This window comes from Saccopteryx leptura, chromosome 5, assembly GCF_036850995.1.
Source record: "Saccopteryx leptura isolate mSacLep1 chromosome 5, mSacLep1_pri_phased_curated, whole genome shotgun sequence".
Taxonomy (NCBI): Eukaryota; Metazoa; Chordata; class Mammalia; order Chiroptera; family Emballonuridae; genus Saccopteryx; species Saccopteryx leptura.
Window position 1 is genome coordinate 108,835,950 of NC_089507.1, and position 20,154 is coordinate 108,856,103.

Below are 20,154 nucleotides of genomic sequence, written 5' to 3' on the forward strand. Positions count from 1 at the left end.
TGCTTACACCAGATGTAATGCTGGTGGCCCTGGCCAGGCAGGTACACACTGGATTCAGGAAGATGGTAAAGAAACTGTGTAGCTGGAAAGTGTTAGGCCATTCCATTTAATAAAGTCTCACAACAGCAGATGAGCACACAGGTAGGGGGAAACAGCTTCTCTGGCAAAGAAACAGCAAGATTGGCCCCTCACAGTGGCAGGCAAGCAACCTGCCAGCCACAACCCCATTTCATTGCAAGCACCCACAGCCTTATATAGATCATACACATGTGGTGCAGCCACACATTCATGTACCAATCAGGCAAAGGTAAACCAGCGAGCAAGCCTAACACAGCTGCCCCATGCTGTCTTCCAGAATTCCCCAAGAATTCTTTTCCCTTCAGTGCATAGAAGAAGTCAATTGGGGCCCAAGGCTCAAACTTGCAGAAACCCTAATTCATAAGATGCTTGCAGAACAAAAAGCCTTCCATTTTAAGGCAATTTTGCTTATAAATTTATTATAAATATATCAGTATATATTAGAAATAATTTACATGATATATATATTAGCTGTATAATATACAGAAATATTATAAATATATTTATAAAAACATTTCATTTTCTTCTTTTCACTACATTAGGAACAATTAAGGAAATTTAGAGATAAGAGGAATTGCTGAGTTCAAAGATAATGATAGAATTGTCAGAAGCTGGGTCTCTCAGATTCACTCACTGACTTGGGAAAAAGCTGTTTGGAATTGACCTCAGAATTTATTGCTCAGGGTTAGGGTGTTTAGAATCTGGAAGTAGGAATTATGTAAATCATGTACTTTAGAAAAATCAGGGCAAAATAAATAGCTTTTCAAGTCTTTTATTATTTTATCTTATTAATTTTAATTTTAAAAATTTTATTTAGACAATTAACTTTAACAGGGTGACATTGATCAATAAGAGTACATAGGTTTCAGGTGAACATTTCTATAGCGTTTGAACTGTTGATTATGTTGTATACCAATACTCAAAGTCAAATCATTTTCCCTCACCTTATATATATTTATCCCTCTTTACACCCTTCCCCCACCCCTTCCCCACTCCCCATTCAAACAAGTCCCCTTCACCCTGGTAACCAAATCTTTTATTAAGGCTTTTCTAAGATCACGATTAATTTAAACAAACAGAGAGATTCAAAAAGTTGATTAGCTTACATTGACTTTCCTAGTTAACCTCCGTGAAGGTAAACTCAGATTTGATTTCTATGTATTTTGACTCTAAACGAACTACACAGAAAATGTAAAACTTAACGCAGAGTAATCACGCCAATGAGCAGCAATTATTTTGAGGCTGGCACGCGTTCGGAGCACGCTTTGCCCCTGGAGAGCTTTGCCCAGGTGCCTCAGTGGGCAGCAGGGGGGGCTGAGCGGCCGCTCCCAGCAGTGACTTTACCGGGGCATCCCGCATCCCCCTAAACAACTGTGCCGGGCGCGGGGCCGCAGCCCGCGGCCGCTGAACTTCCCGCGGGTCCCCGGCCCGGGTCTTACCCGGCCCACGACTCCCCACCCTCTCCCGCTACCCGCCCCCGCCCCACGCCTCCCGCGCGGGGGGCAGGGCAGGAGGCGGTGGTCGGCCCGCCCCACGACCCTTTTAAAGAGTCCCGGGCGAGGGCCGGGCATGGTGCGCCTGGAGGCGGGGAGAGCGGCGCACCGAGCTCCTGGAGCAGCGTGCGGGCCCCAGCGCCCGGGACTGCCCTTCCTCGGCCGGAGCCGGCGGTCCTGGATCGCCGACGTCCCCTGCGCCCCGCGGCCGCGCGCCCCCGCTCCGCCCTGCGGGCCCGGGGGCCAGGCCATGCGGCCAGGCTAGTGCGTCTGGGGCGCAGCGCCGACCGGGCCGCCCCGCCGCCCGCTCCTGCCGCCGGCATGCTGCGGCCGCTGCTGCTCGCTGCGCTCTGCCTCGCCGGCCGGCTAGTGCCCGCCCGCGGCTGCCAGCTGCCGTCCGAGTGGAGACCCCTGAGCGAGGGCTGCCGCGCCGAGCTGGCGGAGATCATCGTGTACGCGAAGGTGCTGGCGCTGCACCAGGAGGGACACAGCCTGTACAACTACCTGCCCTGGCAGTACGAGGCCGGCGAGGCGGGGCTCTTCTACTCCGCGGAGATCGAGATGCTCTGCGACCAGGCGTGGGGCAGCATGCTGGAGGTCCCCGCCGGCTCCAGGCTCAACCTCACCGGCCTGGGCTACTTCTCGTGTCACTCCCACACTGTGGTCCAGGACTACTCCTATTTCTTCTTCCTCAGGTGAGAGCCTGGGACCTCGCGCCCACACCACCTCTGCCTATCTGCGTGACCTCCCCAGGTCACCATTAACTGGAGCCATGCCGGGACTTCACAGAATCCTGCCTGTGCCATATGAGAATATCCCTGGGGTCCTTCCCTTACTCTTATCCGATGTCTCTACAAAGATACCAGACATCTCTAGCTAAGGGTGGTTTAAAACAACAACCTCCAGGAATGATTTCTGTTTCATGCAAGAAAGAGTGTTTCAGGCAAAACGCTCAAGATAGTTTCTAATACTTCATTTGAATCAACTTTTTAAAAAAATTATTATTATTATTTTAAACCGTATTCAATAGGAGTAGCCTGGGCTGGTGAGAAAGAAAACAAAAAACTTTTGAAATCAGACTGTTGTTGGAATTATGGTTCTGCTTCTCCTGATTTTGCAAGAGTTACCTTCCCAAGAATGTCAATTTCTTCTCCTTAGTAATGTGAAAAGCAAGGTTGGTGGAGGCTAAAACACAGTAACTCATGCAAACACCCCGTGCAGGATAGATGCAGGAGTAGTCTCACTCCCTTCTCCCCACCTGCTTGGAATGCAAGGATGTGAATGGTGTGGAATGCAGCCCAGCTGTCTTCCTGTTTCACATGAGTGAAACTTATTCTCATATTAGCTACCAACAGACCTCAATGCCAAGCCATTCAAAATAGCCAAGGTTCAAGGGGAGTGGGCTTCTGGAAGTAAGACCCTGAGTCACAGTGCTTCCAAGAGGATAGAGGTGAATCAGGCAGGAAGCCCTCTCTGATTGGAGACTCCTCGAATCTTCAAAGTTGCTCTGTGGTTAAGATAGAATGCTTGTGCATAAGAATTTAGTCAATGGGTTCCACTGAAGTCTGAAACAACAGCAAGTGGAACCCTCAATGCATTGATTGTTTTCAGTTAAGGTAGGAAAGTGATACAGAGCAACTGAGAGAAATATCAAAATGGAATCTAACATCTATGTCCAGATAGTGAATTAATCAAAGTTGTGATTGGTATGGGTTCCAGTCTGTCCAGGCTGTGAAGTAGCAATAGGATGTTTGAATGACTGTGACCTAGGTCTGCAGATTCACTTTGAGCTCTTGAGAGTTCACATTTCTCTGAAAAGGAAAACCGTAAGTTCCACAGAGGGCATACATAAGCCCAGGGCAACACATGTTTTCCATATTGAAGCCAGAATAGCTAAGTTTAGAATCTGTGGCGTGCTTTGTGTTGGCTTGAGTGGTTTAGCTAGAGTCAGTTGAATTTATTTTTTTTCATTGCTGGAGAAGTGTAGTTTCTAAGTAAAGTCAGTGAGGAGTGACTGTACCTTTCTCATATGGAGAGGCTTAACTCAGATATTTCATGTTTTTATTTAGCAAAAACACTGAGAACCCAGCTATAAAACTATACTATGACAAAATTTCATTTCCCAAAGAAGAAAGAGCTGCAGTGCTTGAGTGGACATTGTTTTTCCCAACTTTAGCATGAAATACAGTTTTTGTCCATCGGCTCTGTGCTAGCCAGCCAACTCTTTCATCTTTTGCTCTGACATATTTACAAAGAGGGAAGAAATACAGAGTCAAATAGCAGTCTGATAGATTTCCACTTCACAGGGCTGTGTTGTCCCGAAGTGTGTTAACAGCTGCATACAAATCATTCCTCCTCTGTTATTCGGGGACCCATTGAGACAGAATCTGGTCAGTGTCACAGTGGAAAGCGGCAGTGGGACTCACTGGTGAGTTCCTTTTCCTTTTCATGGCTTATCTTTGCAACAGGCTATTTACACTAGGCTCTATAGAAATGTTACCTGACATTATACTGCACTTACTTCATGCCACGCACTTTCTTTACCTACATTTTGTGGTGCAAGCCTTCATTGCCATCAAGAAGTAAGGTGCTAATATCATCTTGTTTTTGCAGATTGTTTTTGCTCACAGAATTTTAAAAATTTGTTTCCTGTTAGAAGATAAGTAGTAAGGGCAGTATTTGAACCCAGGTTATTACAACTGGCCTTCTTTTCACCAAGAAACAACACTCTCTGTGAGAAGGAAGGCCTCTTGGGAGATATTACAAGTAGAGAAACATACACGCAAGCATGCACTTTCCCCATGCCTCACCCAAAGTCATCTTTTTGAAAACCTTAAGAATAGATGCATGTAGTTGAGGTAGAGATTTAATTAGAAACAGTAACTCCTCTGAGGAGAGCCACGTGAGACATTGTTGTGGAATTGGCAAGACTCTGTCTTCTCTGATTCCTGATTAAAGTTGGAACACCCAATAGATACCCACTGTACATCTGCCTTTTTCCCTTTTTTCCACTAGGATGGATGAAAATTATAACCTCTTGCCTCATGGAGTCAATTTCCAAGATGCCATCTTTCCAGACACTCAGGAGAACAGAAGAATGTTTTCCAGCCTTTTCCAGTTTTCAAACTGTTCCCAAGGGCAGCAACTGGCGACTTTCTCTAGTGACTGGGAGATCCAGGAAGACAATAGGGTAAGACTTGGCTGTACCCTGTACAGCATGTCTCGTGTGAGTATTGTGACTGAAGGAGTCAAGAATACTTTCCCAAAAGCCCTGACCAAAGAGGATTATCCTCTCATCTCCCTCCTTACCAGCAATTAAAAAACAGTGCTTATAGCCTGACCAGGTGGTGGCACAGTGGATAGAGCATCAGACTGGGACATGAAAGGCCCAGGTTTGAAACCCTGAGGTCGCCAGTTTGAGTGCCGGGTCGCTGGCTTGAGCATGGGGTCATGGTCGCTGGCTTGAGCCCAAAGGTTGGGTTACTACCTTGAAGCCCAAGGTTGCTGGCTTGAGCAAGGGGTCACTGGCTCTGGTGGAGGCCCCCGGTCAAGGCACATTAGAGAAAGCAATCCATGAACAACTGAGGTGCCGCAACAAAGAATTGTAGCTTCTCATCTCTCTCCCTTCCTGTCTGTCTGTCCCTATCTTTTCCTCTCTCTGACTTTCTCCATGTATCTGTCAAAAATAAAAACAAAACAAAACAGTGCTTATACACTTTGGATTCCTGAGGCTTTCCTGTTTGGCATGGGGTTCCTCATGAAGTTAGGGAACTTGGGAAGGTTAGCACACTGTACTTCAGTTTCCTCTTCTGTAACATGGAGACAGTGGTAGCATCTATGTCATAGTGCTGATGCCATATTATTTCACTGTAAAATGTGTAAATATGTAAAGCCCTTAGCACTCTACACATATGAGCCATTGTGACTATCATACTCATTGTTATTGATAGCATAGGACCCTAAGACATTTTCTGAGAGGAAAGAAAATGTCCTTAAGGAAATGAATTAATTAATAGTGAACACTTCTATGATTTTTAACTATAGTTGTTAAGACACAGAGGTACAGGGTGGACCGGTGGTTGTTGAATGGAAGGGTCAGGATGACTTGGGGGATGAAAATATAGAAGGGATCTTCCAATCTGGGGCAGATGCCAGAGTTTTGGGGAAGTTTGAAGGATTGTTACTTTTCCAAAGCAATGGCATTGCCTCAGTGGGATAATTGTGGAATGAGGTCAGTCCCTGGTCTGAGACATTTTAAGGTAATGAGACAGAGAGACAGACTGCTAGAGAGAGTTCTTCTGTGGAGATGTGGGTATCCCGTGGAACAAGGACTGTTTTATGGGTTAATGAACCATTACACATGTTTGAGGGTTTCCTTCCTTCCACCCTGATGTGACGGGTTTGGATGAAATGCTTTTATCTGGTGTATTGGCCTAGGGTAGCTGCCTTGTTCTTCCAGACTTCCTTATCGTCTGCCCAGAGCTCCTTGACTCCTGGAGGCCTTCTTCATGTTCTTGGCAGGGATGTTAGCCTGATGGTCAGGTACCTGTAGCTAAGGAACATTTTATTTTTACTTTCTAGATATTATCAAGAGGTTCCTCCCATAGACCTACTTTATTAATAGCAGTATAGAATCCTACTTTTCCTTTATTGTTTATCAGAATTTTCTCAAGACTTGTCTTATACTTTGCTCCTAACATGCTCCTGAGCCCGTTTCTTCCCCTTCTTTTTTTAATTTATTTTTATTTTTATTTATTTATTTTTTGTATTTTTCTGAAGCTAGAAACCGGGAGAGACAAACTCCCGCATGCGCCCGACCGTGATCCACCCGGCACGCCCACCAGGGGGCGACGCTCTGCCCACCAGGGGGCGTCGCTCTGCCATGACCAGAGCCACTCTAGTGCCTGGGGCAGAGGCCAAGGAGCCATCCCCAGCGCCCGGGCCATCTTTGCTCCAATGGAGCCTTGGCTGCGGGAGGGGAAGAGAGAGACAGAGAGGAAGGAGAGGGGGAGGTGTGGAGAAGCAAATGGGCGCTTCTCCTGTGTGCCCTGGCCGGGAATCGAACCCGGGACTTCTACACGCCAGGCCAACGCTCTACCACTGAGCCAACCAGCCAGGGCCTTCCCCTTCTTAATATATACTATAAATATTAATCACCCACTATATATTGACCTAGACTTGCCAAGTGTAAGCCCGAGTACCCCAAACACGAGTCATGTTCTAGCACACTCCAAATGAAATCCTAGATTCTTTTTTTTTAATTGCTTTTAAAAAAATTTTCTTTTTAATTTATTTTAGGGAAGAGTGAGACAGAGAGACAGAGACAGAGAGAGAGAGAGAGAGAGAGAGAGAGAGAAAGGGGGGAGGAGCGGGAAGCATCAACTCCCATATGTGCCTTGACCAGGCAAGGCCAGAGTTTCGAACCAGTGACCTCAGCATTCCAGGTTGACACTTTATCCACTGCGCCACCACAGGTCAGGCTATTGACAATTTCTTGTTCCTTTCTTCAAAAAAACTGCTAAAAATGTTCTGCCCTTTTTGTGAGTAGGTGAGCATCACATTGTCCAACTCAGGATGACTATATATCATGTCAGAAGTGGTGTCCATTTTTTCTGCGGTGGCCCTCAGCCAGGGAAGGAATCGGAAGAGCTGTTCAGGTCGCATTTTTATTCCAGCAGAAATAGGTCTGAGGATACTTTTGAAATCAAAACACATGACCCCCTCTCATTTATAGTGAGGCCATTATAAATGGCCCTGGACAGCATAGCGTGTGTTACATGCCTTTCTTGTATGATGTGCTGTGTCCTAGATTAGAAGATTGGCAAATTCCCAGGCTTTCTCCTGTTAATGCCGTTGTTCTCAGCTTCTGGTCAGCTTGGACAGAGATCTAGATTGTGGTCATGAAAGGTAGCTTTCATTCTTTTTACTGATAATTCTTACTTTGTCTTGGAGGATCAATGAATCCGGGACTCGGGAGTCAATGCAGAGTTTAAGAAATGGAGGAGGAAGAAAATTGTACATAGGGAAACTTTTGTGATGTATACCTGGGGCCATGTGCACCTCAGTCCTCGGCAGCAAAATCCTCCCTCTCTGCAGTTCCATCTATAGACGTCCTGCCCATGCCTTGGGAAGTAGAAGCACAAGCTTTCAAAAGTTGCCAGAAAGTCAGCAGTGTTACAAAGTGTTCAGTGCTGCTCTGGTTCCGTGTCATGGTGTTTATGGGACCTTGGGGATGTCTCTGGCAAGTGGGAGCAACCACCAGATTTACTGGCAGGATTCCCTACACCAGCCAAGGACATTTTTCTGTCTTCTTTTCTATCCTGCTGGGTGAGTATAGCCGTCAAAACAGAAGTTGGATATTTATCCTTCTCTGTAAATCCTGCTCCTTAGGACCAAGGCCCAGACTGACCAGATTTGTATAGATCTGTCAAAGAGTATCAGGGATTGAAATAAAATTTGTAAAAGTCATTTGCCATCTCTTTTGTTTTTTCTTTTTGGAATTGGGAAGGATGGGGGAGTTATTCTCCCAGCTGCATTAGAAGGAATATAAATTTGTAATCTGAAAGTCTGGATTGGCTCTGTCATTTCCAGAGAACTGAGCTCTGGAAAGGCCCTTAATTTCTCATAATGTCAGTTTCCTCATCTTTAAAATAGGGATACAATTTATAACTATCTAAGGTTGTTGAAAGAACCTAACTAATTAGGGCATATTTGAAAGTATCTCATCAATAGGGTGATACAAGGGTTTATTACTGTAAATTGATTATTTTAAAGTATGACTTTAAAAATGACATATTTTTAAAATTTAAAAAGTTTTCTGCCCCTTCCCAGGGGAGTGGCAGGTGGTGGCTGGCTGCCATGGGATGGGGATATGTTTTGGAGATGGGAACGGAAGTCCACCATACGTACTTTCATTCATTCAACAGAGTTTTATTTGATTCCCTGCAGAGAGCACTTAAAAACTCATTTACTGAATTATAAACGGATGACATTCATATGGGTCCCCAAATCTAGAAGTATAAAATGGTAGTCAGTAGAATTTCTCTCCTACCTCTGACACCATCAGCCCACTTCTCACTCATCCTCCAAACTGGTAGCAACTGTTATGAGTTTCTTATAAATGTTCAATGAGTATTTTCATGCAACAAATAATGCAAACATATTATTTGCCTTCTTCTTTGACACAAATGTCAGCACATTATGCATACTGCTTTACCTTGCTTTACTCATAAGGCTATCTGGATCTTTCTATATTAATGCATACAAAGTTGCTTTAAATAGCTGCATAGTCTTCCATTGTATGATGTGTCATAATTTTTTAATCAAGTCCCCTATTGATAGGGAGTTAGGTTGTTTCCAATACATTGCTGTTACAAAGAGTATGGACATGTGTGACATTATATACACTCTCCTCACATGACTCTAGTCCTCTCAACCCTCCCTCCGCCAGAGCCCAGGGTAAGTTATGTGAACAGGATTTTCTGCGTGGACCCTTTATGAGGGTGCCTGCATCTCTGAGATCTCTTGTCTCTTTCTTGCAGACAGAAACCTTGGCTTTTTTTCACCGCCAAGTGCTGTCTGGGTGCCTCTTCTAGGCTCTGGGGCTCTAGGCTGGGTGCCTGGCCTGGGGCTGAGGACCCTCCCCTCTCAGGGTGACCCACCCTGCAGGGAGAGTCTCTCTAGACTCTCAGCCCTGCTTGCTCCTGGGAGCAGGCAGCCCAGTTCGCGTCTCTGCCCTTCCTACCAGTCTCTGTGTGGCTTCTGTGACTCCTTGGTTATGGACTTTTCATTTAGTCTGAAGTTGGTTTTTCAGGGTGATTGTTCTTAAATTTAGTTGTAATCCAGTTTGGTCCTGGGAGTTGGCAATTGGAACATCCACCTACTCTGTTGCCATTTTGAATCCAAGGAAGTGTTTAAGCATTGGGAAAATGGCAAGCATACTATGGCAAATTTTTAAAAATTCTAATTTTTTCTGGAAAGCTTGAATTTTATCAGTGGCAACAAATACCATGAATTATTTTCTTTGAAGTGACAAACTTATTTTTCCATGTTCAAGAAATGTCTCTCAAAGCTGAATAACTATAGTTTATCATTCATTCTTTCCAGTAAAATCCTGTTTCATGAAGAAAGCTGCTAGTTCAGCTCAGAACGCAGCCATACTGTGCTCTTCCTTGACACAACCATTGCGCTTTGACAAGCAGGTGAGGTGCCTTGTGTACTTCTGGTTTCATTACACAGAGTATTAGAAACATGTATACCGAAGGGTTAGTATTTAATCAATGATTTTTACTGTTTCATCAAAGACATTGTTAAGTTAAACTGCCACTTCCTTTTCTCCCCACACAAGGCACTGAAGAATACAATGGCTATTAGTATATTTCGGTGCCACTGCCTGTACTTGCTCTACATGCCGGCGGTTTTACTCACCTTTGCTTTTGCAACAATAGTGCAAATGTCAGCACAGTATAAAGGATATCTTAGTAGTATTCTGACAGTAGTTTTGATTTCATGCACCCCCTGAAATGATCTTGAGATCCCCAGGAATCTGTAGACTTCAAGAACCACTGCTGTAGACCAACTTGGTGATGAAAGAATGGTATAAGAGGAGGTGGCACATGAGATGAACATTCAAGGATGGAGATCATTTCACAGTCTGAGCTACGAAAGGGTGATTCTGAGCCCTCACAATGGGGCCCAGGACCTCAGAAGACCCGGAGTAAACATTGATTGGAATGATTTCAGCATTGGGTCCTAGCATTGAGATGAAAATGAAGTTGTGTGAGAGCAGTGTTTTTCAACTGCTGGTCTGCAGACAGTACCTGTCCGCCAGAAATTTCAGAAGAGTCAACCACCCTAATGTATGAGGATTATAGACCCAAAAATTTTAGTCAAATTCGCTATGTTTAGGGTGATTGCCATTTACCAGCCTGAAAATACTATTGAGGTTGTCTTAGATATCTTTGGAACTTGTAGGTATTCCTTCAGACAACCTTTTGCACCATGCAGAACATTTGCAAATCATGTGCAATAGATAAAAAGCAGTTGGACAAACTTATTTAGTATTCAATGCATCGTATTGTACACGTGGAGTTCGGAAATCAAGCACTAGCTTGTACCATGTGGCACTATTGTGTGTGGTAAAGTAAAACTTTATTTGTTGTGTGTTTTCATTTCCAGCCAGCTAGGTTATACGCAGGTTCTAACTCCCATCCCTATCCCTGTAATTCATTTTTTTCACACTTGCCCAAATAGCATTCAGACAAACTTATGTAGTGTTCAATGCATTGTACAGTGGTATTCAGAAACCAAGTACCAGTTTGCACTGTAATGTGCTATGGTACAAAGTACAATAGAACTTTATCTGTTGTGTGTTTCTGTGTCCAACCGCCTCCCTTTTCTCAGTAGTACATTTTTTTCGTGCTTGCACAAATAGTCATGCATGTACTTGCCTGTTCAAAATGTGTCCATATTGTTTACAAATAAATCATTGCTGTTTTAGTGTCATTGTGCTATAAATTTTAAACCCTTCAAAATGGAAAGGAAAAAACAAAACATTTTAACCTTCTTCAAAAGCAAACAATAGTTAAAAAAAAGTGGTGATGACACTGAAAGTAAACCAAGTACTAGTGCTTCAAGTCTCAAAGAAACAGTGAAAAGGAAATGTGGAATGTGTTGGAACTTTGTTAGGCAGTATGATAAGGAGTATTTAAAACTTAGTTTCAATGTAGCACCTGGTAGTGACTTATCACCATGGCCCTTGTGTGTAGTACAGTGGTTCTCAAAGTGTGCGCCAGGGCACACTGGTGCGCCCTAGATTTCCAGGTGCGCCCTATGATATTCCAGAGAAATATGTGTCTGTTGGGGACCAAAAAACCAACAGGGTTTTTGGAGTTTAGATTTTGGGGGAACAGAGGTGTAGGGTATTGGCTGTAAGCTGACAGTCTGCCTAACCCCCCACCTCACTTGCCTGATTAGGTTGCAAAAGGCTGTTAAGCTGTGGTGCTGGATTGTTTACACTACCCCTCATGTTCCCCAGAAAGACTAAAGGCAAGTTTCTTCTATCCTTTGGTGTAAAGTTAAGATGATATGTATGGTGGGAGTTTCCTGCACTCAACACAATTAAGAGTAAAAAGAAAGGAATTCTTCAATGTATTGACGAAGAAATGAGAATTTGCCTTTCAAATATATGCCCAAACATTGAAGAAATCACTAGGACACATCAGGCTCATGTTTCTCATAAACACAAGAATGAAAAAACTTAACACATTTGCGCCTGGGACCTGCCAAATTTACTAAATCTTACTAAGAATGTATCTATATATATAAAAAGATAACTTTTTTTGTCGTTTTTAAATTTTTTAACCCCTTTTTTACAAATTCTATAAAGCATAACAAAAAGGCCCTGGCTGGTTGGCTCAGTGGTAGAGCGTCGGCCTAGCGTGCAGAGGACCCGGGTTCGATTCCCGGCCAGGGCACACAGGAGAAGCGCCCATTTGCTTCTCCACCCCTCCGCCGTGCCTTCCTCTCTGTCTCTCTCTTCCCCTCCCGCAGCCAAGGCTCCATTGGAGCAAAGATGGCCCGGGCGCTGGGGATGGCTCTGTGGCCTCTGCCTCAGGCGCTAGAGTGGCTCTGGTCACAACATGGCGACGCCCAGGATGGGCAGAGCATTGCCCCCTGGTGGGCAGAGCGTCGCCCCATGGTGGGCAGAGCGTCGCTCCATGGTAGGCGTGCCTGGTGGATCCCGGTCGGGTGCATGCGGGAATCTGTCTGACTGTCTCTCCCTGTTTCCAGCTTCAGAAAAATGCAAAAAAAAAAAAAAAAAAAAAAAAAAAAAAGGCATAACAAAAAATGTAACATAAAAATGTTTTTTAATGTCAGAATAAATTTAATTTTGTTGTATTTACTTTGTTTAATTTCCATAAAAGCTTGCTTGGATTTTATATTTTTTCTTTAATATTTGACTTAATGATTATAACATATTTCTCAGAAATTTGTATATAGTGCGCCTACAATTATTTGTAGGATTTTAAATGCACCTTGACTTCAAAAAGTTTGAGAACCACTGGTGTCGTATGTTATGAAATTTTGTCAAATGATGCAATGAAACCTTTCAAACTTACTTGTCATTTGTATTCAGAACATAGAGATGTTATTGAGAAGGCACTGGATTCTTTTTTGAAAGACTACATAACCAAATGAAAAGTCAGAAAATTCAAATGAAGAAAATGATGACTTGTAACAAATCGCTGCTTTGAGCATCTTATTTAGCTACCCTTTGAATGTCGAACAGGAAAAGGTATTGAACCGTTCAATATTGTACAAGGATTGGTAAAGCCTTGCATCTTAGATGTTAGTTGGGAAATATTGGGCCCTCAAACCACACAAAAACTTGAGACTATCCTGCTTTTGGACAATACCGTTCAGAGAATTGTTGATATGACTAATGATATTGAAAAGCAAATTGTAGAGGGGATAAAGAAACCAAAATATTTTGCCATTCAACTTGATGAATCAACTGATGTGAGTAACCATGCTGTTCTACTTTGTGTCATAAAGTATATTGATGATAAAGAACTACTCTGGGGCCCTGGCCGACTGGCTCAGCGGTAGAGCGTCGGCCTGGCGTGCGGGGGACCCGGGTTCGATTCCCAGCCAGGGCACACAGGAGAAGCGCCCATTTGCTTCTCCACCCCACCCCCTCCTTCCTCTCTTTCTCTCTCTTCCCCTCCCGCAGCCAAGGCTCCATTGGAGCAAAGATGGCCCGGGCGCTGGGGATGGCTCCTTGGCCTCTGCCCCAGGCGCTAGAGTGGCTCTGGTTGCGGCAGAGCGACGCCCCAGAGGGGCAGAGCATCGCCCCCTGGTGGGCAGAGCGTCACCCCTGGTGGGCGTGCCGGGTGGATCCCGGTCGGGCGCATGCGGGAGTCTGTCTGACTGCTTCCCTGTTTCCAGCTTCGGAAAAATGCAAAAAAAAAAAAAAAAAAAAAAAGAACTACTCTATTTAGGGAAGATCTTACCTGGTTGACCACTAGTTCAGAGATATTTAATATTCTTAATGAGTACTTACAAGGGAGGGCCTAGACTTGGAAAAGTGCATCAGAGTATGTACGGACCGTGCTGCAAGAATGATTGGATATCACTCAGGTAGTTGCAAAATAAAGAACATTGCACATCCAGAAATGTTGTCCACCCTCTGTGATTCACTGGTAGCATTTAGTTGCAAAGAAACTTTCCCCTGAATTGAATACAGTGATGAATGAAGTAAAGATCATTAATGATATTCATAGTCGAGGTTTGAACTCCAGACTGACTGTTCATGACACTATGTGAAAGCACAGATTCACACCACCTTTTCCTTCTCTATATGGAACTGAGGGGGCGCTCAAGAGAGAGTTTTCAAGGTGAGAGAAGAAGTGAGACAGTTTCTGCAAGAGCAAAACTCTGCATTAGTAGAGCTTGTGCTGGATGAAGAATGAATGGCTAAGCTTGCATATATGGCAGATATGTTTAGCCTCTTCAACAAACTAAATATTTTTCTTCAGGGGTGTAACACAAACATTTTTATATTAAGAAATAAGACAGATGCATTCAGAAACTTGTTTTTTGGGGAAGTTGCATACAGGAAGATGTAGAAATGTTTCCACTTTTCCAAGACTTTTTGCTTGCTTCAGACATCACCTGGAAATTCATATTTATTATAAGTCAACATTGAAGAATGTTAGTACAGAACTTTGACCATTATTACACTGAAAATGAGGATCCCTGTAAAGGTAACCTCTAGATCAATAACTCATTCATGGAAGACATCAATTCCTGCTCCTGTAATCATTGTGAAAAAGAAAAACTGAGACTTATCTTTTGGTGTAAACATAAAATGTAATCATTGTCACAACTTGGATATCACTGGAAAAAGAATATCCATCTCTTTGTTACAAAGCTATTAAATTTGTAATCATATATTTTCTACTACCTACTTGTGTGAGACTTTTTCGGTCCTATCACCGACAAAAACTAAACAAAGAAACCCAATGATGTTCTTACAGTGCTCATCTCTCAGAAACAAAACTGCAGCCTCTGTTATCAAGTGTTCTTGCAAAGAAACAGCAGCAGATTTCACACTAGCTTTACTTGAACTACATATTGCTCTCTAGAAATTTCAAGTTATATTCTATTAAAAATATTTTTTTACTGTTCATCTAGTTATTTTAGAGAGTTTTATTTTACAGTAGTATAATTAAAAGATAATGCACAAAATATTAGCAATGATTTTTATTTCTGCTTTAGCAGTCCCTGAAATAATTCTGTTTTCACCAGTCCCCAAGTATGAAATGGTTGAAAACCACCATGTTACAGGTTAGTTGAGCTGCATGCAGGGTGTAGAGGGCCAATGAGAATACATGAGTGGGTCCACACTGGAAGTTCTTGACTTGTTTTTGAGTATGAGGTTCACAGTAAGAGAGCTCCCTCCCTCCTCCACACAGAGGCTGCACTGTGCCAGCTGTCATGTCTTCTCTACTTTTGCCATCAAGTATGAGTTTTATTGAAACATAGTCATTACTCTTAAACATTGACTAATGCTATCACTATATAGTTACCATAAAAAAAGACTTCTAATTTTGGAATAAACATAGATTCAGAGACAGCTGCAGAGAAATGGAGAGAAGTTGTTGGCGCCCTTCCCCTATGCTCCCCTATGGTGTACATCTTGTATAGCTATATAGTACAGTAGCAAAACCAAACAAGGTCGTTGGCAAAGTACATAGAGCTGATTCAGATGTCACCAGTTATACAAGCACTTCTTTGTGTGTGTATGTGTAAAACTCTAGACAAGTGTGTCATATGTGTAGCTTCCGTTCCCTGTCACCACAATCAAGATATAGGACTGTCCCATCACCTCAGGCTCTCTCAACCTACCCCTTTATAGCAACACTGTCCCTGCCCATTCCTAAGCCTTGGCAGCCTTTTCTTTCTCTAAAATTTTGTTATTTTAGTGGTTATATAAGTAGAACCTCACAATACATAACTTTCTGAGATTTTCTTCTTCAGTTAGTTGTATTTCTTTTTATTGCTGAGTAATATTTCCCATTGTGGATGAACCATCCTTTGTTAAAACCACTCAGTGAAGAACATTAGGTAGTTTCTAGTTATTAGCTATTATGAATAAGCTACTCTGAACATTTGTGTGTGACTTTTGTGTAGACATATACATTTTCATTTCTCTCTAGGAAAATGCCCACGGGTGTCATTAGTGGGTTGTCTAGTAAGTTCATTTTCCATTTTAAAAGGAACTTGCAAACTGTTTTCCAAAGTGGCTATATCATTTACATTCCCACCAACAATGTATTTGTGATCCAGTGTTTTGCTTCGTTGCTAGCATTTGGTATTATTACTATTTTTTATTTTAGCCATTCTGATAGGTGTGTAGTACAGTCTCATTGTAGTTTTAAATTTCTTTTTTCATTGAGTTATAATTCACATTACTGTAAGACTCATCCTTTTAAGTGTACAATTCAGTGGTGTTTAATATATTCACAGATATGTGCAACCTTCATCATTTACTGAAGCATTTTCATCTCTCTAAACAAAAACCCAGAACCCATTACCAGTCACTCCTGACTCTGTCCTCATATATAAGTGGAGTCACATAGCATTTGTTTTACCATCACTGCCTTATTTCACTTAGCATGATATCCTCAAGGTTTACTCTTATTGCAATATGTGACCATACCTGTAGATTTTGATCTATGCTAGTCAACTCTCATTTTTAATCTCATTTTGACAATCATGTGATTTTACCATGACTCAGACTCTATCAGCAAAATGGGTAACAGTAGGTCTTTGTGGTACAGAACCTGGGAATGCTCAAACTCAGAGATTTGTGAATAATTAGTGCTTGAGTTCTACGGACAGGCTCATACAGTCTGGCAGTTACAGCACCTACGCCAGGAAGTCAGGGGTCAGCAGGGGAAAGGTCTCATCCTGGTTTGTTGAAGGATCTTCACTGAGTGTCCTCATTTTTTTCTTAATTTTATTTCTTTTCTTGAATAATAATGTTCAATCCTGAAGCCTTTCCAGTATATTCAATACATACATATTGAGAAGGAAAGGGAGGAAATAAAAATGAAGTCTGGTCTTCCATCAAGGGGCTGCTGTGTCCCCAAAGAACAGAGTCCTTCAGCCTCCACCTGGCCTCATGCAACTCCCCAAGACCTGGATTTACTATGGAAATGTGCTCCAGTATTAAAAGGAAGTGAAATAAAACATCCTGAGAGTCTTGCAGGCTAGAAAATAGAAGTTCTGACTTTTGTTCCCAAAGTCTGAGGTTGCTTCCTTCATGAAATTCTTTCTCAATGTTTCATTGTCCCCACATGGAGGTGAAGGCTGAACGTGTTGACAGTCCTTGCAGAGGTTTTGCAAAGAGGCATGTGAACTTTGTAAGATCTCTGGCCATCAGGCTGTGACTTTAAATAAGAAATGATCATTTATCTCCTTTCTGTCTTGGAAGCAGAAAATTTGCCACCATCTGAACCCTCCCTGTGGACATCCAAGCTCATGCAGCCTTCTCTTGGGAAGGGGAAAGTGTCTTTGCCTTTATGCTTTCCTCTTTCCCACACTCCTCCGCCTCCCTGTTGCCAGTTTGCATCTGCATCGTCCTGTTCCTTTGTCCGACAATTTCACTCTGTGGTTTTGCAGACAAGTGTGGGCATCTCTGGGCATTGATTGCAGTGGTTACAACAAGCCCTGACTGTGAATTTTGGGCAGAGGAAATATCCTCCTGTCTCCCCAATGTTGCTCTGGTTCTTACTGGCCAGACCCTCTGGGACACTGTCAAGCTTCAGTTTCCCTGGCTGGTTCTCATCTTTTTTTTAAACTTAAATCAGCCTTGACACCTGGCAGAACCATGCTTCCTCTGAGGGCCCAGGCAACACAAGATGCTGCCAGCATGTCCCAGGGGCATTGCCTTCAGAGTACACACAAGGCTATCTCATTTACTTTGTACAGATACAGGATGAAGAATGTCAGGGCTATAAGGGAGCTGAGAAGTCATCTAGTTCAACCTCTTAATGCTACATCACAAAATAATTTTATAGGAAAATAAAGACTCACTTCACAGCTACAACTGTTAGTTAGCATGTGGTCTAGTAATGCTGTTTTGACTTTCAATAAAATCATAATTTCAATGATAAAGCTATTAAAAATGTTAGTAGAAACTAGCGTAAGATTCCAAAAGTGTGCGAAACTTCATCATAGCTTTGTAGTGAAGTAAAACCGTCATACTGCAAGTCAAAGGAAGTGAACCAAAACATACGTACATATATATATCCTTGCGAACATAAAGTATAAAAGAAAGGCATTCTTACACAGTAGCAGCTGGTAACTGTAGGTGCTTTCTTTCTTCTTTCTGTTTATTTAATCTAGGAAGAGAATCCTTTTCTATTTCCTTATTTTGTGGCTGGAGAGAAGTATTGATTTCTGTTTTCTGGGAAATGGTAGTTGTGTCTGGAGACCAGGGTGGTCTTTCTGTGCTGTCTGTCTGTCTATCCATCTTTCTGTCTTATTTTCTTCTTCGGTTCTCCCAGCAGACCATGGGTTGTCCACTTGCCTCATGCTTCAACCTGTGTCTTTCTCACTGTCCCATCCTCCAGGCTACAGAGATGTTTTCTGCTGACCTGTGTTGTGTAACCAACCCCAAGAATCTGCTAAACAGTGGGAGCTGATCCTGGAATAATTCAAGTCAGAGCAGTAAAGAGTAGTAGTGACGTTATATTTATTACTGTTCTGTAAACATTTGCATTTAAAAGTTTCGATCACTTAATTCTAATATGTATACATACATAAGTGAGTACAACAGAACACTCAAGCAAGAGCAGGACATAGCTTTTCTTTTCTGGTTGATATGTTGAATCACTCAAGCTATATAGCTGACACCATCTATACACCATCCACGCACGAGCCCAGCCAAGTCCCTCCTGTCCTGCTGTCCTAAGGGAGATCACACCCACATTTACTCCAGGTGTGTCTTTCACGAGCATTTATCTGTCCACAATTAAGTTATAAGCTACTAATGAAAAGGCATCCTATCTTTTAAATTCAATTCTTTTCAGAAACAAGAGGAACTTAATGTATGTTTGTCAAAGATGAAATATTACTGTGGCTGAAGGAAGCAATGAGTCTTTCCTAGTGTTGGAAAACTGCTTATAAAGCCTGGTTGGAAAGGCCTGTGAGGGCCTGGATTCTGGATTTTGTGTTATAAGAAACACTAATTAGTTGAAGTCCTCTGGTGAAGGTCATTTCTTCTCCCTCTGGCCAATTCATGTTGCAAGTATGTTTTTCTCACGGCTGGAATTTTATGCTTAATGAAGAGACCTGTCTCAGGAAATCAGTGTTAGGACCTCATTGTCAGCACTGCAGTCAGCTGCTAACTATGGGGTGCTGGATTTGCTTTGTTCCTTTGGGAAGTTTAATCAGCTCTACTGTGGGCAGATATTTAGAGATGCACCCCCCCCCCCAAAGTAGAAGGCATAGCTTCCCTTCCTGTGGACACTTAAAAGTGGTGGATGCCATTGGATCAGAGCAGACCCTGAGATTGGATCCTAATACTGCTCCAAAGAGATTCTGTGACAGTAGGCAAGTCATTGAACTTCTCTGAACCTCCACTTTTTCTATAAAACTGGGGTATTGTCACAGGGTTATTTTGAGATTTAAATGACATATTCATACAAAAAGCTTGGCACAGAGTAAGAAGTGGCCAGCTGGTGAATAGGAGCCCTATAATTTGGTAAATTCCAAAATGCATTTTTCATTTTCATTTTGATGCATTAAATTGCCACCTCAGCATAGTGTGTATGGAGTGGAGCTTTTATAGCAAGAACTTCGGGTTTCCAGGTACACATCTCTTTATTTTTTTAAACAGAAAATGTAACCTGACCTGTGGTGGCGCAGTGGATTAAGCGCCGACCTGGAACACTGAGGTTGCCAGTTCGAAACCTTAGGCTTGTTAGGTCAAGGCATATATGGGAGTTGATGCTTCCTGCTCCTCTCCCCTTCCTGTCTGTCTCTCTCCCCTCTCTAAAATGAATAAATAAAGTCTAAAAACCAGAAAATTTAATAACATTTTATAAACAATCACACTGAGCGTTGTTAATTCAGTAATACTTTTTCTATGCATTTATAGAAAACCCTATATAAAGTCAATAAATTAATACAAGAGTGAAGATGAATAGGGAAGAATAATTTCTGAAAATGTTAAATTATAGCACTCAATACAAAGACAGATAACTGTGTGCCATAAAAGTTTAATGGCACAAAACATTAATTAATAATTTTAAATATGCCATAAAGCAAATTTATAAAAAAGCATCAACAGGCCCTGGCCAGTTGGCTCAGTGATAGAGTGTAGTCCTGGTGTGTGGATGTCCTGGGTTTGATTCCTGGTCAGGGCATACAGGAGAAGTGTTCATCGCTTCTCCACTCCTCCACCTCTCCTTTCTCTCTATCTCTCTCTTTCACTCTCTCTCTATCTGTCTCTTTCCCTTGTGCAGCCATAGCTCGATTGGAGCGAGTTGGCCCTTGGCCAAGGATGGCT

At 42.6% G+C, this 20,154-nt stretch overlaps 1 protein-coding gene across 1 annotated transcript in view; it reads left to right on the forward strand.

Annotated features, from left to right (window-relative positions):
- Positions 1-1,646: 1,646 nt before the first annotated feature.
- Positions 1,647-20,154, forward strand: part of CCDC3 (coiled-coil domain containing 3) — a 108,864-nt gene continuing 90,356 nt past the window's right edge. Inside the window, exons 1-2 of the mRNA XM_066387417.1 lie at positions 1,647-2,266; positions 4,587-4,761. Coding sequence (XP_066243514.1) covers positions 1,893-2,266; positions 4,587-4,761 — 549 coding nt within the window. The 5' untranslated portion in view covers positions 1,647-1,892. The remainder of the gene's footprint in view (positions 2,267-4,586; positions 4,762-20,154) is intronic.